Source organism: Balaenoptera ricei, chromosome 4, assembly GCF_028023285.1.
Source record: "Balaenoptera ricei isolate mBalRic1 chromosome 4, mBalRic1.hap2, whole genome shotgun sequence".
In the NCBI taxonomy this organism is placed as follows: Eukaryota; Metazoa; Chordata; class Mammalia; order Artiodactyla; family Balaenopteridae; genus Balaenoptera; species Balaenoptera ricei.
This window is the reverse complement of record NC_082642.1, coordinates 102,480,524-102,506,043: the sequence shown is the minus strand read 5'-3', so window position 1 is coordinate 102,506,043 and position 25,520 is coordinate 102,480,524. Positions and strand designations below refer to the sequence as shown.

Sequence of the window (25,520 nt, the reverse complement as noted above, 5' to 3'; positions counted from 1 at the left end):
GCTGTTGACAGACAAGAGTAGAAGATCAAAGCAAAGTCCTGATGAATTCCTAATAGGCTCAGGAGCATTAATCATCAATGTGATAAGAAAGGGGGTGATAAGAAGGTGGGAGAGTAGAAAATTAGAAGAGTAGAAATCTTCAGAGAGAACTTAAAAGGCCCTTCATGTCTCCTACACTGCTCTTAGACTTCCCCCTCACTACTTCATCCTTCACACTCTTTGTTCCAGTCATTCCCTAGAGGCATTGGGTTTAGGATGGAATACTGCCTCCCTTCCCTCTGAAGTTAGGCCCCCTTCTCCCCAAGGGAGACAGATTGTAGATCCCAATTTCATCTCTGACTTGAGTTAACACTTATCCTTCCCAAACTATTCCAAAACATTGCAGAAGAAGGTAAGCTTCTGGACTCGTTTTACAAGGCCAGTAATATCCTGATATCAAAACCAGACAAGAATACTACAAGAAAAGAATATCTTAGGGCAATATTCCTAATGAACATAGATGCAAAAATCATGGTGTATGATCCTGTTACAAAAACAGACAAAGATAACAGAAAAAAAGGGAAAATTACAGCCAATATCAATGATAAACATAGATGGAAAAATCTTCACAAATATATTAGCAAACCAAATCCAACAGTACATTAAAAGAATCATACACCATGATCAAGTGGGATTTTTCCCATGGATGCAAGGATGGTTCAATATCTGCAAATCAGTCAGCATGATATACCACATTAACAAATTGAAGAATAAAAACCATGTGATCATCTCAACAGATTCAGAAAAAACTTTTGACAAAATTCAACATCCATTTCTAATAGAAATGCTCTATAAAGTAGGTACAAAGTAGGTATGGAGGGAACGTACCTCAGCATCATAAAGGCCACATATAAGAAGTCCACAGCTAACAACATATTCAATGGTGAAAAGCTGAAAGCATTTCTTCTAAGGTCAGGAAAAAGACAAGGATACCCACTCTCTTAATTTTTATTCAACATAGTATTGGAAGTCCTAGCCACAGAAATCAGACAAGAAAAAGAAATAAAAGGAATCAAATTGGAAAGAAGTAAAACTGTCGCTGTTTGCAGATGATATGATACTATATATAGAATTTTTCTATATTCCCTCACCTCCCTTCCTCTTGCTCCATCAATCCAAAACACTTGAACCTGTCTTGGCAAGAATTGACTCTGGTAAGAAGTGCAGCAGCTTTCCTGCCCTGAATTTTATTTTATTTTATTTTTTTAACATCTTTATTGGAGTATAATTGCTTTACAATGGTGTGTTAGTTTCTGCTTTATAACAAAGTGAATCAGTTATACATATACATATATCCCCATGTCTCTTCCCTCTTGCGTCTCCCTCCCTCTCACCCTCCCTATCCCATCCCTCTAGGTGGTCACAAAGCACGGAGCTGATCTCCCTGAGCTATGTGGCTGCTTCCCACTACCTATCTATTTTACTTTTGGTAGTGTATATACGTCCATGCCACTCTCTCACTTTGTCCCAGCTTACCCTTCCCCCTCCCCGTATCCTCAAGTCTATTCTCTAGTAGGTCTGCATCTTTATTCCCATCTTGCCCCTAGGTTCTTCATGACCATTTTTTTTTTTTTAGATTCCATATATATGTGTTAGCATACTGCATTTGTTTTTCTCTTTCTGACTTACTTCACTCTGTATGACAGTCTCTAGGCCCATCCACCTCACTACAAATAACTCAGTTTCATTCCTTTTTATGGCTGAGTAATATTCCATTGTATATATGTGCAACATCTACTTTATCCATTCATCCGATGATGGACATCTGTTGATGGACACTTTGGTTGCTTCCATGTTCTGGCTATTATAAATAGAGCTGCAATGAACATTTTGGTACATGACTCTTTTTGAATTATGGTTTTCTCAGGGTATATGCCCAGTAGTGGGATGGCTGGGTGGTATGGTAGTTCTATTTTTAGTTTTTTAAGGAACGTCCATACTGTTCTCCATAGTGGCTGTATCAATTTACATTCCCACCAACAGTGCAAGAGAGTTCCCTTTTCTCCACGCCCTCTCCAGCATTTATTGTTTCTAGATTTTTTGATGATGGCCATTCTGACCGGTGTGAGATGATATCACATTGTAGTTTTGATTTGCATTTCTCTAATGATTAATGATGTTGAGAATTCTTTCATGTGTCTGTTGGCAATCTGTATATCTTCTTTGCAGAAATCTCTATTTAGGTCTTCTGCCCATTTGTGGATTGGGTTGTTTGTTTTTTTAATGTTGAGCTGCATGAGCTACTTGAAAATTTTGGAGATTAATCCTTTGTCAGTTGCTTCATTTGCAAATATTTTCTCCCATTCTGAGGGTTGTCTTTTTGTCTTGTTTATGATTTCCTTGGCTGTGCAAAAGATTTTAAGTTTCATTAGGTCGCATTTGTTTATTTTTGTTTTTATTTCCATTTCTCTAGGAGGTGGGTCAAAAAGGATCTTGCTGTGATTTATGTCATAGAGTCTTCTGACTATATTTTCCTCTAAGAGTTTGATGGTGTCTGGCCTTACATTTAGGTCTTTAATCCATTTAGAGTTTATTTTTGTGTATGGAGTTAGGGAGTGTTCTCATTTCATTCCTTTACATGTAGCTGTCCATTTTTCCCAGCACCACTTATTGAAGAGGCTGTCTTTTCTGCACTGTATATTCTTGCATCCTTTATCAAAGATAAAGTGACCATATGTACGTGGGTTTATCTCTGGGCATTCTATCCTGTTCCACTGATCTATATTTCTGTTTCTGTGCCAGTACCATACTGTCTTGATTACTGTAGCTTTGTAGTATAGTCTGAAGTCAGGGAGTCTGATTCCTCCAGCTCCGTTTTTCTTTCTCAAGATTGCTTTGACTATTCGGGGTCTTTTCTGTTTCCATACAAATTGTGAAATTTTTTGTTCTAGTTCTGTGGAAAATGCCAGTGGTAGTTTGATAGTGATTGCACTGAATCTGTAGATTGCTTTGGTTAGTATAGTTATTTTCACAATGTTTATTCTTCCAATCCAAGAACATGGTATATCTCTCCATCTATTTGTATCATCTTTAATTTCTTTCATCAGTGTCTTATAATTTTCTGCATACAGGTCTTTTGTCTCCTTAGGTAGGTTTATTCCTAGATATTTTATTCTTTTGGTTGCAATGGTAAATGCGAGTGTTTTCTTAATTTCACTTTCAGATTTTTCATCATTAGTGTATAGGAATGCAAGAGATTTCTGTGCACTAATTTTGTATCCTGCTACTTTACCAAATTCATTGATTAGCTCTAGTAGTTTTCTGGTAGCATGTTTAGGATTCGCTATGTATAATATCATGTCATCTGCAAATAGTGACAGCTTTATTTCTTCTTTTCCAATTTGGATTCCTTTTATTTCTTTTTCTTCTCTGATTGCTGTGGCTAAAACTTCCAAAACTATGTTGAATAATAGTGGTGAGAGTGGGCAACCTTGTCTTGTTCCTGATCTTAGTGGAAATGGTTTCAGTTTTTCACCATTGAGGACAATGTTGGCAGTGGGTTTGTCATATATGGCCTTTATTATGTTGAGGAAACTTCCCTCTATGCCTACTTTCTCGAGGGTTTTTATCATAAATGGGTGTTGAATTTTGTCAAAAGCTTTCTCTGCATCTATTGAGATGATCATATGGTTTTTCTCCTTCAATTTGTTAATATGGTGTATCACGTTGATTGATTTGCATATATTGAAGAATCCTTGCATTCCTGGGATAAACCCCACTTGATCATAGTGTATGATCCTTTTAATGTGCTGTTAGATTCTGTTGGCTAGTATTTTGTTGAGGATTTTTGCATCTATGTTCATCAGTGATATTGGCCTGTAGTTTTCTTTCTTTGTGATAACTTTGTCTGGTTTTGGTATCAGGGTGATGGTGGCCTCCTAGAATGAGTTTGGCAGTGTTCCTCCCTCTGCTATATTTTGGAAGAGTTTGAGAAGGATAGGTGTTAGCTCTTCTCTAAATGTTTGATAGAATTCGCCTGTGAAGCCATCTGGCCCTGGGCTTTCATTTGTTGGAAGATTTTTAATCACAGTTTCAATTTCAGTGCTTGTGATTCGTCTGTTCGTATTTTCTATTTCTTCCTGGTTCAGTCTTGGAAGGTTGTGCTTGTCTAAGAATTTGTCCATTTCTTCCAGGTTGTCCATTTTATTGGCATACAGTTGCTTGTAGTAATCTCTCATGATCCTTTGTATTTCTGCAGTGTTAGTTGTTACTTCTCCCTTTTCATTTCTAACTCTGTTGATTTGAGTCTGCTCCCTATTTTTCTTGATGAGCCTGGCTAATGGTTTATCAATTTTGTTTATCTTCTCAAAGAACAAGCTTTTAGTTTTATTGATCTTTGCTATCATTTCCTTCATTTCTTTTTCATTTATTCTTGATCTGATCTTTATGATTTCTCTCCTTCTGCTAACTTTGGGGGTTTTTTGTTCTTTCTCTAATTGCTTTTGGTGTAAGGTTAGGTTGTTTATTTGAGATGTTTCTTGTTTCTTGAGGTAGGATTGTATTGCTATAAACTTCCCTCTTAGCACTGCTTTTGCTGCGTCCCATAGGTTTTGGCTCATCATGTTTTCATTGTCATTTGTTTCTAGGTATTTTTTGATTTCCTCTTTGATGTCTTCAGTGATCTCTTGGTTATTAAGTAGTGTGTTGTTTGGCTTCCATGTGTTTGCATTTCTTACAGATTTTTTCCTGTAATTGATATCTAGTCTCATAGCATTGTGGTTGGAAAAGATACTTGATACGATTTCAATTTTCTTAAATTTAGCAAAGCTTGATTTGTGACCCAAGATATGATTTATCCTGGAGAATGTTCCATGAGCACTTGAGAAGTATGTGTATTCTGTTGTTTTTGGATGGAATGTCCTATAAATATCAATTAAGTCCGTCTTGTTTAATGTATCATTTAAAGCTTGTGTTTCCTTATTTATTTTCATTTTGGATGATCTGTCCATTGGTGAAAGTGGGGTGTTAAAGTCCCCTACTATGATTGTGTTACTGTCGATTTCCCCTTTTATAGCTGTTAGTATTTGCCTTATGTATTGAGGTGCTCCTATGTTGGGTGCTTAAATATTTACAATTGTTATATCTTCTTCTTGGATTGATCCCTTGATCATTATGTTGTGTCCTTCTGTCTCTTGTAATAGTCTTTGTTTTAAAGTCTATTTTGCCTGATATGAGAATTGCTACTCCAGCTTTCTTTTGATTTCCATCTGCATGGAATATCTTTCTCCAGCCCCTCACTTTCAGTCTGTATGTGTCCCTAGGTCTGAAGTGGGTCTGTTGTAGATAGCATATATACGGGTCTTTTGTATCCTTTCAGCCAATCCTTGTCTTTTGGTTGGAGCATTTAATCCATTTACATTTAAGGTAATTATTGATATGTATGTTCCTATTACCATTTTCTTAATTGTTTTGGGTTTATTATTGTAGGTCTTTTCCTTCTCTTGTGTTTCCTGCCTAGAGAAGTTCCTTTAGCATTTGTTGTAAAGCTGGTTTGGTAGTGCTGAATTCTCTTAGCTTTTGCTTGTCTGTAAAGGTTTTAATTTCTCCGTGAAATCTGAACGAGACCCTTGCTGGGTAGCGTAATCTTGGTTGTAGGTTTTTCTCCTTCATCACTTTAAATATGTCTGCCACTCCCTTCTGGCTTGCAGAGTTTCTGCTGAAAGTTCAGCTGTTAACCTTATGGCGATTCCCTTATGTGTTATTTGTTGTTTTTCCCTTGCTGCTTTTAATATTTGTTCTTTGTAATTAATTTTTGATAATTTGATTAATATGTGTCTTGGCATGTTTCTCCTTGGATTTATCCCGTATGGGACTCTCTGTGCTTCCTGGACTTGATTAACTATTTCCTTTCCCATATTAGGGAAGTTTTCAATTATAATCTCTTCAAATATTTTCTCAGTCCCTTTCTTTTTCTCTTCTTCTTCTGGGACCCCTATAATTCTAATGTTGGTGATGTAATTTTGTCTCTGAGTTCTCTGAGACTGTCCTCAGTTCGTTTCATTCTTTTTTCTTTACTCTGCTCTGCAGTAGCTATTTCCACTATTTTATCTTCCAGGTCACTTATCTGTTCTTCTGCCTCAGTTATTCTCCTATTGATTCCTTCTAGAGAATTTTTAATTTCATTTATTATGTTGTTCATCATTGTTTGTTTGCTCTTTAGTTCTTCTAGGTCCTTATTAAACGTTTCTTGTATTTTCTCTATTCTATTTCCAAGACTTTGGATCATCTTTACTATCATTATTCTGAATTCTTTTTCAGGTAGGTTGCCTATTTCCTCTCCATTTGTTAGGTCTGGTGGGTTTTTACCTTGCTCCTTCATCTGCTGTGTGTTTTTCTCCTATGTTGCTTAACTTACTGTGTTTGGGGTCTCCTTTTCGCAGGCTGCAGGTTCGTAGTTCCCGTTGTTTTTAGTGTCTGTCCCCAGTGGCTGAGGTTGGTTCAGTGGTTTGTGTAGGCTTCCTGGTGGAGGGGACTAGTACCTGTGTTCTAGTGGATGAGGCTGGATCTTCTCTTTTTGGTGGGCAGGTCCATGTCTGGTGTTGTGTTTTGGGGTGTCTGTGGCCTTGTTATGATTTTAGGCAGCCTCTGTGCTAATGGGTGTGGTTGTGTTCCTGTCTTGCTAGTTGTTCGGCATAGGGTGTCCAGCACTGTAGCTTGCTGGTCGTTTAGTGGAGCTTGGTCTTGGCGTTGAGATGGAGATCTTTGGGAGATTTTCACCGTTTGATATTATGTGGAGCTGGGAGGTCTCTTGTGGACCAGTGTCCTGAAGTTGGCTCTCCCACCTCAGAGGCACAGCCCTGACGCCTGGCTGGAGCACCAAGAGCCTGTCCTCCACATGGCTCAGAATAAAAGGGAGGAAAAGAAAGAAAGAAAGAAAGATGAAGATAAAATAAAATAAAGTAAAGTAAAATAAAGTTATTAAAATAAAAATAATTATTAAGAAAAAAAAATTTTAAGTAATAAGAAAACAAAACAAACAAACAAACAAAACGGACAGACAGAACCCTAGGACAAAGCAAAGCTATACAGACAAAATCACACACAGAAGCATACACATACACACTCACAAAAGGAGAAAAAGGGAAAAATATATATATATCTTTGCTCCCAAAGTCCACCTCCTCAATTTGGGATGATTCGTTGTCTATTCAGGTATTCAACAGATGCAGGTACATCAAGTTGTTTGTGGAGCTTTAATCCGCTGCTCCTGAGGCTGCTGGGAGAAATTTCCCTTTCGCTTTGTTCGCACAGCTCCCGGGGTTCAGCTTTGGATTTGGACCCGCCTCTGCGTGTAGGTTGCCTGAGGGCGTCTGTTCTTCGCTCAGACAGGACGGGGTTAAAGGAGGAGCTGCTTCGGGGGCTCTGGCTCACTCAGGCCGGGGGGAGGGAGGGGTACGGGTGAGGGGCAAGCCTGTGGCGGCAGAGGCCGGCGTGACGTTGCAGCAGCCTGAGGCGCGCCGTGCGTTCTCCTGGGGAAGTTGTCCCTGGATCACGGGACCCTGGCAGTGGCGGGCTGCACAGGCTCCCGGGAGGGGCGGTGTGGAGAGTGACCTGTGCTCGCACACAGGCTTCTTGGTGGCGGCAGCAGCAGCCTTAGCGTCTCATGCCCGTCTCTGGGGTCCGCGCTGATAGCCGCGGCTCACGCCCGTCTCTGGAACTCCTTTAAGCTGAGCTCTTAATCCCCTCTCCTCGCGCACCAGGAAACAAAGAGGCAAGAAAAAGCCTCTTACTTTTTCGGCAGCTGCAGACTTTTTCCCGGACTCCCTCCCAGCTAGCACCGAAGCCGGAGCCTCAGCTCACAGCCACGCCCGTCCCAGCAGGGGAGCAGACAAGCCTCTCGGGCTGGTGAGTGCTGCTCGGTGCCGAGCCTCTGTGCGGGAATCTCTCCTCTTTGCCCTCTGCACCCCTGTGGCTGTGCTCTCCTCCGTGGCTCCAAAGCTTCCCCCCTCTGCCACCCGCAGTCTCCGCCCACTAAGGGCCTTCCTAGTGTGTGGAAACCTTTCCTCCTTCACAGCTCCCTCCCACTGGTGCAGGTCCCATCCCTATTCTTTTGTCTCTGTTTTTTCTTTTTTCTTTTGCCCTACCCAGGTATGTGGGGAGTTTCTTGCCTTTTGGGAGGTCTGAGGTCTTCTGCCAGCATGCAGTAGGTGTTCTGTAGGAGTTGTTCCACATGTAGATATATTTCTGATGTATTTGTGGGGAGGAAGTTGATCTCCACGTCTTACTCTTCCGCCATCTTGAAGCTCTCTCCTCAGATATATGATTTACAAATATTTTTTACATTCTGTGAGTTATCTCTTCACTCTCTTGATAGTGTCTTTTTTTGGGGGGGGGCATCTTTTTTCTCCCCCCCCCCCCACACACTGTATTTTATTTTTAAAAGAGATAAATAAACTGACACCAAGCATTGTAAATGTATGACCACAACAAAAGCAACAATGATTGCAATTACTAAACATGAAACACACTCATACTATGTCATAATATTGACATTCAGTCCAGCAATCCTCCACTGTAACAGCTCCTTTACTTTGCAGTGAAAATTGATTTGTATATTTTTTGCCTCTGAGTCCTTGTGGGATTTTTTTTTTAATTCAAACAGAAAGTCACAAAAATTATAATCATCCTCATCAGTTCACTCAGTCCCATGTAATTAATTTTTTTTCATCTTGATCTTTTGTTAGCACTTTTATGAATTCATCAGTTTTCCATTAGAGTTCTGAAAATGCTTCTTCATTCAGTTCAGCAGTATAGTCAGTTACCAGAAACCTGTACTTGTCAGAGTCTTTTCCATGAATTCCTTGACGATGAAACCCTTTTACAGGAACATTTTTGCAAAAGCATCAGAGTACACCCAGAACTGTCCGTAAATGACAAAAGACTTAAAAATGACCGCAGTTAAAGATTTGATGAAAGTTCATAATAATGCAATTGACTCGATAGTGTCTTTTGATGCACAAAAGTTTTTAATTTTTATGAAGTACAATTCATCTATTTATTCTTTTGTTGCTTATGTTTTTGAAATTGTACCAAAAAACTATTAACAAATCCAAGATCATGAAGATTTACTTCTATGTATTCTTCTAAGGAAACATAGCATTATAGTTTTATATAAACAGAGATTTTATTTTAGTTTTTATATTTAAATATCTGATCTATTTTAACTTGTTTTTTGTATATTGTGTGAGGTAGAGTTCCAAATTCATTCTTTTGCATGTGGATATCCAATTGTCCCAGCATCATTTATTGAAGAAAGTATACTTTTCCCATTGAATGGTCTTGGCACTCTTGTTAAAAATCAATTTACCAAATATGTATGGATTTATTCTGGACTCTTAGTTCTCTTCCATTGATGTATGCCGCAGACCGGCTGCAGAAAGCTAGAAGTTCCTGGCGGTGAGGGGTAAGGAACTGAAAAGCACCAGTATGGGGTCAGAAGGGCCAAGACAACTGATGGCTGCAAGGCAAGTTTATTCAAAGAGCATGAATGTATATATAGGTTTAGTACGGAACGAATATTAGACAATAAATCAGTAAACCTTGTATTTCCACATAATTCTGTCGCCACTATCTATGCGCCACTATCTATGCGTCAGCATGCCTTATGGGCCACTCTTTGGAGATACAGACTTCCCCCTCAGGGCAGCACGTCCTTCTTCTGGGGAACAACCAGGGGCTCTTAGATCCAGAGCAGGCACCTGGAACGAAACTGGCCGCAAGCCATTTTCCTTTTTTACGCTCAATACCGCAGCGTCAGGAGTGCATACCAAGAAAGAGACAAGCAGTTCTCCGGAAAGCAGAAAGCTGAATAAGCTTACAGCTTGGGGGCCACCACAGATGTATATATCCATTTTTACATGAGTCCCACACTCTTAGTTACTGTAGTTTTGTAGTAAGCTTTGAAATAGAGAAACAGGAGTTCTCCGATTTTGTTCTTCTTTTTCAAGGTTTTTGGGGTTTTTTTTTTTTTTTTGGCTATTTAGGGTTTATTGTAATTCTAAATGAATTTTAGGATCAGCTTTTTCATTTATGCAATATATATATTATATACATATTATATATGTATTATATATAGTTTTGATTTTTATGGGTATTGTATTGAATCTGTAGATCATTTGGGGAATATTACAATCTTAACAATATTAAATCTTAGAATCCATAATAATGGGATATTTTCCCATTTATTTATGTCTTCTTTAATTTCTTTCAGCCATATTTTGTTCAGAGTACAAGTCTTGTGCCTCGTAGGTTAAATTTATTGCTAAGTATTTTATTCTTGATACTATTACAAGTGAAATTGTTTTCTTAATTTCCTTTTCAGGTTGTTCATTGCTAGTATACAGCATACCACTGATTTTTGTGTTGATCATACAACTTTGTTGAATTCATTTATTGGATCTAGTAGTTTGTGTGGGTTTTTGAGGATTTTTTATATTTAAAATAATTTCATCTGTGAACAGAGATAGTTTCACTTCTTCCTTTCCAAGCTAGATGCCTTTTATTTCCTTTTCTTGCCTAACTGCTCAGGCTAGAACCTCCAGTTCAATGTTGAATAGAAGTGGCAAAAGCAGACATCTTTGTCTTATTCCTGTCCTTAGGGGGAAAGCTTTCAATTTTTCACCACTGAGTATGCTATTAGCTGTGGGATTTTCATAAACCAACTATTTTTTACTCTCCTCTACTTTTCTCTATTTGTTTTCCATGTTTTGTTCAGCATAGTTTTGCCCAACATAACTCAACCTGTCCTTGCTCTGTTGTTTGAGCCTATTAAGGGCCTCTGAGGAGGGACTGGGGAGGCAGCTAAAGCTAAGAATATTCTCAAAACTCATCAAGGAGTCAGGTTACTTGTGTGCTGTTTGCCCTCTATGCAAACTGTGAACTATTAACAAGAGTATAATTGAGCAACACAAACATAAATTCAAGGATTTATTATCAATAAAAGTCAAGGACTGATAAATGAAAGAAAAAATTCAAAGGACAAAAAATAAAAAGCTGTCTACTACTATTGGTATGCACTTTGTAATTTTTTCCATATTTCAGTGGTCAAATTTTGGGCTTATCAAATAAATTTTATACCCCCTAAAGGCAAGAACAATAACTTTTATTATATTTTTCTCTACTCTTTTCTGCCTCACTCCAAAACACAAACACATGTATGTGACCACACACCACAAACTGTGAGATGTGGCAGCCTTTTGATGTCTTACATGAGTTCAATGTCTAACATAATCACTTGAGAATCTGAGTCCTCCTTTTCTTGAAACAGATGAGAAAAGCATTAGATAGTCTTGATGTCTAGAACTCACCTGTCACATTAATGGTAACTGAGTGGCTTTCAATGAGTCCAGGCGAAGAGTTCACAGAACAGCGGTATGACCCATTGTCACTAGCAAGCACTTGATTAAAATGCAGAATAAAACCTGAAATACTCTTCCTTTCTTCCCAACCCATGAAGCCCTGAAGTCTGTCCCCAAGATGTAAACAGTGTTTCCTTTGGCCTTGCACCAGGTCACAGTAGGTCTATTAGAACAATATTTCACAGGGCATTCCAGTTCAAATGGGTCTCCTGATGACACAACATATATGGAATATCTCTTAAAATTGTATGTCACATGATTCATCCCCTGGAAGATAAAAACAAAATTAAAAACAATTCTGTTCTGGAAGGATCAGATATTTGCCACTTCAACAACTTCTGTCAAAGATTTCTCAAGCATGATTCTATAATTTTCCCAGATAACATTTTACAGTATATTAATCCTTACTAGCAGAGTGTCTGCTAGTGACATATAGTAGATACATAATAAATATTTGTTGAAAAAATTTAAATAATTTCTTCAATTGTTCAATAATTTCCTCAATTTCCAAAATTTTACCATTTTTATTATAAAATTAGATTTTACTTTAATTTATTTTATTTTATTATCATATAGCTACTCCAATAGTAGCAAATAATAGTAACTTCTTGTCACTTACTTATTATATTCCAGGGGCTGTTCAAAACACATTACATATATTAATCATTTAATCCTCACAACAAAAATAATATATTATTATGAACCCTGTTTTATGGATATGGAAACTGAGGTAATAAAGAACTTGCCTAAAGTTATATGCTAATAATTAAGAGAATCAAGATTTAAACTCATACTAGAGTCCATTAGTCTATAATTCATTATCCATTACTTTGCTGTTGTTTCTTGAGCAAAATCACATTTTCTGTTACTAGCTCTGGTATATTTCAATAAATAGGAGAGAGGAATTTTTGTAGACAACTATTTCCCCATGATAGTTGGCATTAGGATTTTTTTTTTTACTTGTTTTTCAAAGGCTTTAATGATGCCTTGCAATTTTTCCATGACTTTTTCTATGTAGGAGACATGCAACTCAAGAAAACTTTCTGAAGAGAGGATATTCTGAGATAACCTGAATTTTTTATGCTTTCTCAAGTGGGAAGAAGAGAAGTTATCCACCTTTTTGGAAGTTCTGCCTTCTGGCCTACAGGAAATATGCTTTCCTTTGTTTTGGTGGGGAGAGTGAATTTTCCTGGAAACAGATTTTTCTACTGTCTTCTCTGAGCCTTCTGTTTGCAATTGTCGATTGCATATAAAATCTGAAGCTAAGAAAAAAAATTTAATTCTCTATATTATTGAATAAGTTCTATTACCCTTAACTTACCATGAAAGTTTATACCTGGTAACCTCAGCATCTGAAGTATAACTGATAACCAAGATAAATGAAAAAGAAATTTTCTCCAAGCAAACAAAATAAATATTGCAAGATCCAAAATTTATCTCATTTTTATACACAATTCTTACAATTCCATTATCATTTCCTATTTAACCCAGGGCATAATTATGTTATATAATACAGACTAATTACTCTTTTCATGATGATAAGGTTGAATCAACAATAAAACTTTAAATTATGTTTAATAGTATCCATTTTTAGAAACAAAGAAGTGTTCAATCTGTTTTACAAAGAATTTCATCAGAAATGGTTACTTCAAAAAATGTTTTGACCTCCAAAGGGGCAAACTTCAATTATCTAGAATGTACATTTATGTGAAAATATTCATTCTCTGACAATTGCTGGAGTGTACTGTGGCTTTTGAGACTCATGTATAAAAGGAGCATGAGAAATCACACCAATTCATGACAACCACTTAACCTTTTTGTATCAGTTACATCAGGAGTGTATATAAATCATGGAATATTCTACTATGGGCCTGACCCTGTAAGGTGGTGAAACAAAATAACTAAGAGAGGCCAAGATTCCTTTTAGTTAAGCACTGTGTAGTTATTTATATCTTTTTATTATTTCTAGTAAAGTCTTAAGAGTGTTTTCTCTCTGAGTTCCTTTTCCTACATCCTTATAGTTCTTTCTTGGCTCTGTCTTTCCCTGTTTTGAACACTCCCTCAGCCATATATCCAATCCATCCTCTTCATTAATTTCCTTCAATAATTGTAAATTATTAGATTTTAATAGATTCATACTATCATAGATTATAATAACATAGCATAACTGAGATTATAGCCAAAACTCTTTTTTAAAGACAGAGGGTTAAGGGCTATTCAGATGTTGAACTGGGGTACAACTTTTGGTCTTGCATTCCACATACCGCTTTACCTAGCAGAATGTTTCACTTTATTTCTACACCCTGGCCAGAGTAAATATTCTCATTTTTAGCTATTTCCTATCACTCAGTAAACCTCTCACTATAATTTATGCTCATATTTCATCAGCCACTACTCAGAATAATTGTAAACTGATTGAGTTTTCAAGAATCAGATTGAGACAAGAGATCTGCAGAGAACTTTTAGAAAACCCTGAATATTTAGATATTTACAACTGCTCTGAGACCTCAGACAAGTTCACTTTAATACTTCCTAACAGTTTCCAAAAATCAAGAAAAAAATTAAGCAAACTCAAAGTCAAGTTATGAGGTTATCAAAAAATTGAAGAGAAAGAGTAAGATAATTTACCAAAAGGAAGTGTTTAAAAATATAACACCTGGATGTGGTTAGAATTACAACAAAAAAACAAGGAGGCCAGAGGAAGAAAGGTCAAGTGAAACCCTTGTTTCCAGAAGTCCATTCCTCTCCCTAAAGTTAATAAGCTACCTCAGCCTTCTAACTTCTGTTTTCATTTTCTGGATAAGTCAATCACAGTTTATGGAGCCTACAACTCTGCGCCAGCATTGTGAAAAAAAAGAGAGTTATAGGCAAAGACCTTTTTGACCTCGAAGAGCTTACCATTTAATTGGTGAGGCAAGCTTAACTAACAAGACCACTTTTCTGTAATAAATTTACTATCTACCACTCTTTTTTCTCCAAATTTAACTGAGCTGAAAGGAAGGCTCAGCGGGACCTGGTATGTTAGTTATTAGGCAGTATAGGAATAAATAAGACAAGGTACCTCCCTTGAAGGGGGTTGCATTCTAATGGGAAATAGAGAGCTTGACAGATGGAAGAATGAAATAACACTATAAGAAGGTGCAGACGTTGCTTGGGTGTGCCGAGGATTAACTTCGACTGGGACTATGGGGGCAAGGCTGAATGGAAAGTTTGTATTTGATCTGAACCTTAGTGAGTGAGCAGTGAATGGAACAGGGTGGGGGGTATCTTAAGTCTGGGGAAATTGAAGGACAAACGCAGACTGTCCAGGAATCTCATGGCAGATTCAGGGAATTGCTATACACTTGGATTGTGGCTTTCTGAAAATACTGATATGCAGACCACTAGTCATTTCAGAATAAATGGCATAAGCATTAGCGGGGAGAAGTTTAAACTTTGCTTATCCACCATGAGGAAATACAGAGCCTGATTCTTTGGGGATATTTATAAAGTTCATATAAATAGCTAAAAATGAGAATTTTCAATTGAACATGGTTGTTCAAATGCTAACAGATTGTGTGATGTTGAGATAGTCACCCAGCCTCACCAGCCTTCAATTTTTAAAAAATAAGATGAAAGGACTGGACTACAAAAACAGGAAAAGTCTTACCCACCATCCTTTCCTACACACAGACACATATACAACTTCACCTCCCTCAGCGTACAACTGATGCTATAAAACCACTTCTAAGTCTCTCTATTACAATATGTTACCTTTCCATTTAGCCACTGGGCTGTCACCCAATGCTAATAGCACTGTTGAACAACCCGGCTAGTTCAAGGATTCCACGTCTACATGCTTGGGAGGAGTGTACAAAGTGGGTTAGGAGGGGAGAAGAGCTAGCTGTTAATCCTGACCACATCACTGACTTGCAATGGGATAATAGAATCATCACTGTGGTTCTTGTATGTTCTTATCACCAGGATGAAGATCATTGGCTGTCACATTGACTAGCATAGGAATTTTTCTCGAGTGGAGGAAAGAATGGATAGAGGCTTGTGAACAGGCATTAAAAGTCATCAAGAATGCTCCCTCTTTGTACAAAGAAGACATTAACACTGCCTACCTCCGCGAAACTAAAACTGATGCTTGTAGTACAGGAATGATGCACTGAGGTAAATGATAGAATTCTAATTTTCCATCTGACAAGCATGTTGACACTTTTGTTGCTTGTCCCAAATTATGTATAATCATCTTATGACACTCAGTTTATCCAAAGCTGTCCCCAAGGGGTTTGTCTTGTCAAAGAAACATCTGAAAAGGAATGAAGATCACAGTTGCTTTTGGCTGGGATTTATCTGTCAACATTAGTTTTGTTGTTCCTGCTGTTTTCTCAGACATTTATATCTAATGGTGGGGAATTTTCAATGCTAAAAATAATTAAAATAAATGCATGCAGTGAATGATGAAACCTCTACCATCTTCAGGCTCTCACATGATAAAGTATCCCTTTTTAGGTACTATACGTTTAGGAAGCCTTTCCTTTAAAAAATTCTCAGGTTCCCCTGGTGGCACAGTGGTTAAGAATCTGCCTGCCAATGCAAGGGGACACGGGTTCGATCCCTGGTCCAGGAAGATCCCACATGCTGCAGAGCAACTAAGCCTGTGAGCCACAACTAGTGAAGCCTGCACGCCTAGAGCCCGTGCTCTGCAACAAGAGAAGCCACCACAGTGAGAAGCTTGCACACCACAGGGAAGAGTAGCCCCCGCTCGCTGCAACTAGAGAATCCTGTGCACAACAGTGAAGACCCAATGCAGCCAAAATTTTTTTTAAAAATTAAATAAATAAATAAAATAAAAATTCTCATGAAAACCACTGCTGCATTATTACAGAACGTATATTCCATGACTAGGGTGTACCTAGCATAGTTGATGCCCAGAGTGCATGATTTTTAACAACCCTTTTTTCTATATGGAAAAAAAATTCAGAAACAATCATGAAATTAAACAAATAATAAAATGGCCAGGAAAGAAACATAGTGACTATTTTTTTCATTAAACTTCATATATAAAATGGTGCAAGTTGGACTTCCCTGGTGGCGCAGTGGTTAAGAATTCGCCTGCCAATTCAGGGGACATGGGTTCGAGCCCTGGTCCGGGAAGATCCCACATGTCATGGAGCAACGAAGTCCATGTGCCACAACTACTGAGCCTGTGCTCTAGAGCCCACGAGCCACAACTAGTGAGCCCTCGTGCCACAACTACTGAAGCTCGCACGCCTAGAGCCTGTGCTCTGCAACAAAAGAAGCCACCACAATGAGAAGCCTGCACACCACAACAAAGAGTAGCCCCTGCTCGCTGCAACTAGAGAAAGCCTGCACACAGCAATGAAGATCTAACACAGGCAAAAATAAATAAATTTATAAAAAAATAAAAGAAAAAAATAAAATGATGCAAGTTAAAAAATGTTTGAAAAATAATAATAGAATAGAAAAAAGGAAAAATGCACAGCTATTTATTTAATAATTTTATATCTATCTAAACAGTGTGAACTTGGATCCTTCAGTTACAGCCTGATATTGTAGTTTATGTAAGTAATTTTCCAGTAATTAATAAGCAAATTTTATTAAAACTGAAATTCTATAAAAGACATAATTTAGACCATTACTAAAGTGTACCACTACTGTAAAGTTTTATTTTCTTGATTCCTTCTTTAATTTTAAAACAACACTTTAAAGATTATAAATTATAAAGATACAATTATAAAGATATTAATCAATAAAACATTTCAGATATAAACTTTAGTTCATGCATGAGAAAAACAATTGTATCTCACAGTTTGTATTCTGTTTCACTGTTTTAAAGTTTAAACAAATAAATATTCAAAATGGTTGCATGGAATGAAAGAAATGAAACAACACACATTCTGTTTCTTTGTCTCTCTAATCACTGTGGTGTTACTGTTTATTTAAAATCTACTGTTTAACTGTAGAAATATGTAGTACCACAGGGGTTGGAGACACAAACTATGCCTAGAGCAAGCTCATGTGATTCTGAACATTATGAATTTGCTCTTGAAGTGAACACATATAGCTGAATTTGAAGTTCTCTGAGTTAACTTTCATGTAGATGCAATGTTTCTTAAAGGGGAAGTACTGAAAATGTGCTAATTTGAAACTTACATACATATTATTAAAACTTAGGAGTAACCATGGTAATTATTTAGAACTTAGACCAAAATATTTGGGGCTGGGGGAACATTTTATCACTGATAGTTTTCAGAATTGCTGGTACATGGTGATCATTAAAAGTAGACCAACTTTTATTTGTTTTAAAACTCTGTACAGACAATATTCCCCCTTATTGCCCACACCCGGGGGATGGACATCCCACTTTTCATGACTATTTAGTTATGGGACAGTTTCTAGTGCAAAGGGGATGCAGAAAGAGGCTCACTTGGGTCTTCAATTTTCCCATAAGATTTTTTTCTTTTTTAAAGATTGAACAAGATACAATCTCTCAGAGTTTTCAAATCTCCAAGAGGGAGAGAGCCCTTCTGTCTGGGTAATCAGGAAATGCTTCAAGGAGGAGGTTGAATCTCCTCCTGTCCCAAACCCCACTCCAAGGCAGATCTGGTCCTCCTCCCATTATCACAGTATAAAATACCATTATCTACCTAATCACATGGACCAGAACCTGGGTGCCATCTTTGTCTCTTACCCCACTCCATCAGCCACCAAGTTAAGTTAATTCAGCATCCAAAATATCATTCAAATTTGTTTTCATGCCACTGCCTTAATTTGGGTCTCATTCTACTTCATGAGGATTATTGTCACAGCTTACCAACTAGTCTTCTACATTCCAAACTTGGCCTTGTTCCCCTCCCCACACCCCAATTCATTCTCCACATCACTGTCACAGTTTACATTCTTTTTTTTTTTTAAGATTATTTTTTATTTTTATTTATTTTTGGCTGCTATGGGTCTTCATTGTTGTGCGTGGGCTTTCTCTAGTTGCGGCGAGCGGGGGCTACTCTTTTGTTGTGGCACCCAGGCTTCTCATTGCAGTGGCTTCTCTTGTTGCAGAGCACAGGCTCTAGGCACGCAGGCTTCAGTAGTTGAGGTGCGTGGGCTCAGTAGTTGTGGCTCGCGGGCTCTAGAGTGCAGGCTCAATAGTATGGTGCATGGGCTTAGTTGCTCTGTGGCATGTGGGATCTTCCCGGACCAGGGCTCAAATCCGTGTCCCTTGCATTGACAGGCAGATTCCCAACCACTGCACCACCAGGGAAGTCCCACAGTTTACATTCTTAAGACAAAAATCCAACTGCAAGAATTTTTTGCCTAAAATCCTTTAGAGATTCTTCAGTGCCTGCAGGAAAATGTCCAGACTTCATCAAATGGCATTTTGCCCCTGCCTCTTTATGCAAACTTGACAGTCCCCGCCACACACACTCCAGCAACCCACATCCACTTGATGTTTCTCCTACCAAATGTCCCATGCTATTTTCTGTGACATGCATCACTCTATTATGAGTAAATATGTGTTTATGCATCTTTCTTCTGATCTTGTCTATGACCTTCTTGATGGGATGGCAAAAGGAGATGGCCTTAGAAAAGGTATGAAAGTGAGAAAGCATGAGACTGAACAGAGAGAGCTTCATGAAGAGAAAAATCTCCTGTTCACACTCTAATGCTCTCTGTGCACTAAGACACAGAGCAGACACAGCTGAGTCCTTAGATATGTAGACTAAAGACAGTGAGGTGAAGGATGTATGTATCTCAACATACCCTTTAGTGGTTATAACTTAACCACTAAAGAAAAACTAGACCTTACAAGTATGCAATGCGTAAAGGCCTGATTTATGTCCATTCAGGGGTGAAATTCAAAATATTTAAGAAGTGACACTCCATGGTCATCCAGATACCCAGATCAGCCAATCAGAAAGGTGTACTGACCAAAAAATACTGCATGGTCCAGTACCTCCCAGCTTAACAAGTGTAGCTGCTGGTGTAAATAACATCAGGAGCTGAAGGGAGTAAGTAATTTGTGAAACTTACTAACTACTAAAAACCTAAAAGCCAATCGACAGACGAATGGATAAAGAAGATGTGGTACATATATACAATGGAATATTACTCAGCTATAAAAAGGAACAAAATTGGGTCATTTGTAGAGATGTGGATAGACCTAGAGACTGTCATACAGAGTGAGGTGGGTCAGAAGGGAAAAATAAATATCTTATATTAACGCATGTATGTGGAATCTGGAAAAATTGTGCAGATGAACTGGTTTGCAGGGCAGAGGTGGAGACACAGATGTGGAGAACAAACATGTGGACACCAAGGGGGGATCATGGGGAGGGTGGTGGTGGTGGTGGGATGAATTGGGAGATTGGCATTGACATATATACACTAATATGTATAAAATAGATAACTAATAAGAACCTGCTGTATAAAAAAATTAATTAAATTAAATTTTTTTAAAAAAAAACAAAGACCATGAAATGAATAGAGAGAATTTTCACATTCATCTTCTATCACTATTTTCTCTTTAAAATCTTCTTAAAATGGTATGTGAAAGCTTTCTTTAAGTTTGACTTCATATGGTATTTATAGAGCACATTTTTTAAATAAATTTTTTTTTTGGCTGCACCACGTGGCATGAGGGGGTCTTAGTTCCGTGACCAGGGATCGAACCCATGCCCCCTGCAGTGGAAGTGCAAATTCTTAACCACTGGACCTCCAGGGAAGTCCCTATAGAGCACATTTTAAAACAAGTTCTTCTAGGGCTAGAATTTCTCATAATGTGATATGACTATTTTGGAGAATATTTTGAAGACTATCTCTTTAATCCAGTAGTATTGAGCAATCTAAGAATTTAAGTCATATATCTCTTGCTTTTATATAGTTTGGGATAATTCTGAAATTTTTTTGTCTTGATATAGTCATTCTAGTATTTGCCATAGCTTTGTCTAACAGTTAGCAAAGCATCTAAAGTACCTGTGTCATTTCCTTTCCTTGAGATATTAAAGAATAGTACAAGCAGAGAGCTTTAGTGATCATCAGGTCAGATAGTTTAAGTCACATTTGGAAGGTAACCTCCCGAATCACTGCTTCATATTGATTGTCACTTGCCCACAATTGCAGCATATTTCGCATTATCAAAGTACTGTAAACCCAGGTGCTCCTGACAGGAGGAAAATAGGGATATGACTAATATTTTTTGAGTTCTTATTATGTGCTATGCACTTCTATGTACCATACATATATTGTTTTCTTTGATCTTCACAGCAGTTCTATGAGGTAGTTACTATTATTATCTTTATCTTAAGTGGGAGAAACCAAATATTAGAGAAGCTAAGCCACTTACTCAAGATCACCAGCTGGCTGGAGGCAGAGACAGGACCAGGACTTGAACCCAGGTCTGGCTAACTCCAAACCACAAGTTCTTTTCTGGTAGAATAGTTGTGAAAGTGCATGGGAACACATAGGAAGAGTTGTTAGCACTGTGGTTCATTCACAATAAATAATAATAAATGACAGGCATTACTATTTTTTGGATAGGGTGAATTTAGGGAAGCAACACAGCAGTTGAGTAATTGTCCAAGGGTGCAAGGCCTATGGGAGGCAGAGACAAGATGGAAACCCAGAAGGTCTGCCCCAAGTGCCTCTGCTCTGAACAGTTACTTCCAACTTCTTTCGGGGGTCAGCAGTGATGTGATCATGGGTCAGTGATGTGGTATATTCACCAGCCAAATGAATATAATAGAGATAGAAAAGGTGTTACATCCCATAGAAAAAAGTCCTTTTATATGAGACATGAAATTCTTGAGAATTATACTAATGAAGAAGGCTAGTCTTGGTCAAAACTAGGAAGTAAAAATCCTTTGCTTTTTGGTACTTTCTCAGGCTTTCTCTGAGTACTTGTTCATTACATTTCCACCAAATGACAAATGTCCCCCTGCAGTTCTACCCTACTGGTCATGCTTTTGTCTCCCCAGACCAGAGGATTCACTCCAATCCTTCAGAGTTCTGCCTGTCCTATGTGATAAGGATGAGTTTCTGGTGGAGAGTTCATTGGCCAATGTGTAATTATCTCTCTGGAATAGCAAAAGTTTTTAGCCAGTTCAATAGAACCTAAAGAAAAATGATTCATGTTGACAATTTAGAGAATAGTTCTGGGTAGGGAAGACTTTCTGGTATAGGTGGGTTTGTCCTTCAGAGATGCTAGGCTTTCCACCTTCCTCACAGTGACTTTAGGAAGAAAATCAGGTCAAGAAAAGCCTAGAACATACCTTGGAAGCTGTGGACAGTAGCATTCAAGAGAGCCTTTGGCATTTTATAAGAAACCAACATGAGTATTTCTAAATGTTGCCTTCAGTGTTTGAGTGGTTACATGTGATGCTCAGAGTGACCGTGGGTTATGTGTTGTTGGAAGGACACGAGGAAAGTCTATCTCTACTTCTTTTCCAGATACTTCCTCACCTTCCTAATACATTCTACTACAGAGATCACACTGAGATTCATTGGCATTTTCAAAGCCCTAGAAGATACCTAACATTATCTATGTGGGCAGAAACTGCCAATTGTCCCCCAATATTAATTCTCCTAATACCCCAGAAGAAAAAGAAATGGGGTCATCACCACCCAGGTAGAACCTAAGTGTCCCAGCCTTCCTTATAGCCACTTCTGGACAATGGGCTGTTTGTGATACATGCAAGTTCCAGATTATGCTTATAAGATAAATGTGGCTATCAGGAAGGAGAAAAGGAGGAGTTAAAGAGCTCTACCAGCCAAACCTAATGTTTCCCTGTGACTGCCTAGATGGCCCCTCTATCACTCGCCTGGACTGTATTCAAAGTGAACCTCACGTTGTACATGTTTAGATTCTGAGCACACTAACATGATTCCCTGCATGTGTACACACAGACACAGGCACACAAGTAATTTCTTCCATGGAGATAAGCATGGAGATCAGAGTCCATAACCATGAGAGGACACCGGAAAGGTGGAAACTATTGAGCTTATTTTAGGTAAGGGAGTGAAGAAAATTGGAAAAGTGAAGCAAATTGCTTATGATACAACAATTCACTGACACAAAGTAACTCAAGTCTCATGACTCCCAAACTCTGTTCTCATTTCTTGGTGATGGGGATGATGGGAGATAATGATATCAAGAGTTGTTTATAGACAACTTTTGTCAACCCCAAATGAGAGATGATCTCCCAATACTACTTTAAGGGGACTATCAAGCTAATTAAGTTTGGGACTAAATGGGAAAAAAAACCTAAAACATTATTAGCTAAACTTACACAGCACTTACTATGTAAGTTTAGCTAATAAACTTCAGTCACTGTCCTAAGAGTTTTATAGAATTAATTCACTCAATACTCACAACAACCCTATAAGTTCGATATCATTATTGTCCCCATTGTTTAGATGAGGAAAGAGAACCAGAGAGGTTATAGTCACAGAACCAGTAAATGGCAGAGATGGGAGAGTAATCTAGTAATCTAGAGTCTCTGGTCTTATCTGCTCCACCACTGCGCCTCCAAAGAACAAAGAAAAATGTTGATTTCATTTTTGGACCTGATTACAAATGCCTGTGAACATTTTTCTTGCAACAAATTCTGAACTCTAAGTAAAGGTGAAACTCACAAATGATGGAAATTAAGTAGGAAAGTCCCAGTGAATCAAGATAAACTGTTTGTCTTCAACATTACAATAGAGGAAATTTTGATAGTGGGACAGAGGAAGCAATAATTAATTAAAGAGCTCAGTGTTAGGAAAGTCTATTCAAGGCTGTGATCAACACAAGAATTGGTCTTTTCATACCTCAATCCAGGAAATCCTGTAGCTGCGGAATATATTTCTAGACATTTACGTAAAAGGTAGTCATATCTTATGACAGGCATTTTTGTAATAACAATACACAGGCATTTGGCAGAAGGCAGAGCTCTGTCTCTGGCATACAGTGTGCATATTTCAGTAAGAACAAATAAGTAGAGCCAGAGAAAAGCCTGATAAAGACACTGTGTTACAAAACCAGAATATGAAGGAATGAGAGACAGATTCAGAGCACTTTTGCCCCAATGTTTCTTCTCTGACCCAAGGATATGGCCTGTTCATGGTGGAGAAACAGAATCTGGGAGGAATGTGGAGTATGCATCCATGGATCACACTGAACTACTACCATAAAGGAGAAAGAGAACACACGCAAGACCCACGTGGAGACTTGGCCCCAACCACTGTGTTTTCAAAGGCACCAAACTGTCAGTGGCCTCTGGTACTAGACCAGATTAGGATGATTTTTTATTACAATAAGCAGTGATCAGAGATTTCCTCCTGCCTTATTCAGGATCATATATAATCTCTGCTATAGCCAGACGTTAACTGCAGTGCTCCTGGCTGCTTGAAGCTGGGATCCTTGGTTGATGCCCAGCTGAACAACGTCCCAGGACCTCTCAGCTGGAGCCGCTCATTGGGGATGAGGCAGGTGACTGACAAGGGCCATCTCCACCTGCAGCCTAGTTCTTGCCAGAAGAATCTCTCCATGTGTAGGTGCTGAAACTTTTATTACTTTCATCCAGACAGAAAGTATATGCTAGATACAAAGGGACAGAGTTCCCCCTAATTTCTTTTTGAGAAACACAAAAGGCAAGCAAGTGTAATTTCATTATAGAGAAAGACCTTAAGCAGGAAGTTTGTAGAGAACTTTACCTTTTTTACAACCTTATTACGATGCAGACTCATTCCTGGGAAGAGGCACACAGACTTCACATTGCTTTGAAGTGGAAAGGAAAAAATCTTTAAAAATTATTTTTAAACAGTTTGAAACTGTGCCAGTGTAAAGAATTCAGTAAGCAAATCACAGGAAATCTCACCAACCTCTATTCCTAATTTAACTCAAGTAATGCTACAATCCAAAAACTGCTGGATAAGATACCTGGCCAGTACTTTATCTAAGGCTCTCCGTTTCATTTTTCAAATAATTCATGTCACTATACTTTGGGCTAAATATATTGTACAATATATTTCATTTATTCATTTTATTTTAGCTTCAAAACCTTAACTATTTTAAATGATAATGTTAAAACTTGCTTCCCACTTAATTGAATATTGTGTGGGTTGCTTGGTGTACAGAATATTAACAAAAATACCATTAATGTTTTTCAAGCTTTTATTATGTGCACTTACTATGCCAGGCACTTTATCTACTGTATTTGTAGTCTTCACAGAAGCCCCATAATTTAGGTACAATTATTATTATTTCTATTTTACAAAAGAGGAAACTAAGGATAAGAGAGGATAAGAAACTAAACCAAGGTCACACAGTAAGTGGCAGAGCCAGTCAATGAACCCAATTCTAACACCCAAGTCTGTTTTTGTAAGCACATTGAGAGGAGGAACAGAGTTGTACCATACTCCCAGTGTGATGCAGCACTGCATATTCTTTTACTTAGTTTCACAGAGAATAGTTTATATACTCTTCAAACTGGTATGATTTCTGTTTAATAATATTTGACTTCAGTTGTAGCTAAAGTGAAAAATCCAGTCAGCCATCCTACACCTCATCAACATAATACCAAATACTTAGAAACATAAAAATGCTTAAGTGAAGGGGATTTTTATTTTGCACCTGGTTGTGTGCCATCCTGGCATCACAAAGACATTCCAAACCGCACAGTTCCAGAATTGAAGATGACATTTACAGGATTTCAGTGACCATATTTTCTGATTTGAAAAATTTAAGAGTATGTGTGCTTGTGGGGATAATAAGGCAAGGTATTTGAAACCAGGAAATCAGAAACTTCTGCTAGCTTTTTATAGCCCTTCCCCCTTTACAATATGCGGGCATCTGTGACCATGTAAGGGAGTAAGTGAACTCATCACTTTTTTGCCCGCATAAAGTCTTTGCAAAAGTGGCCAAACATCATCTATGCAGAATCCAAGCTGTTTTCTATATCATATGACACCCAAGTAGGAACATTCTTTTTCAACATACTAGAAGCAGAGACAGAATGCTCCGATCCCATATTTCTCAGCATTGTCTCATTCAGTATTCTCAAGGCACGTTCCCCACTGAAGCAAGTAGCGAGATTTTATTTAGCCACATTATTCCAGAGTAACCATGGAATCAGATAT

At 38.0% G+C, this 25,520-nt stretch overlaps 1 protein-coding gene across 1 annotated transcript in view; it reads right to left on the bottom strand.

Moving 5' to 3' along the window:
• BTLA (B and T lymphocyte associated) overlaps positions 1-25,520 on the bottom strand; it is a 43,363-nt gene that overhangs the window by 9,280 nt on the left and 8,563 nt on the right. Inside the window, 3 exon segments of the mRNA XM_059919989.1 lie at positions 11,346-11,525; positions 11,528-11,640; positions 11,642-11,663. Coding sequence (XP_059775972.1) covers positions 11,346-11,525; positions 11,528-11,640; positions 11,642-11,663 — 315 coding nt within the window.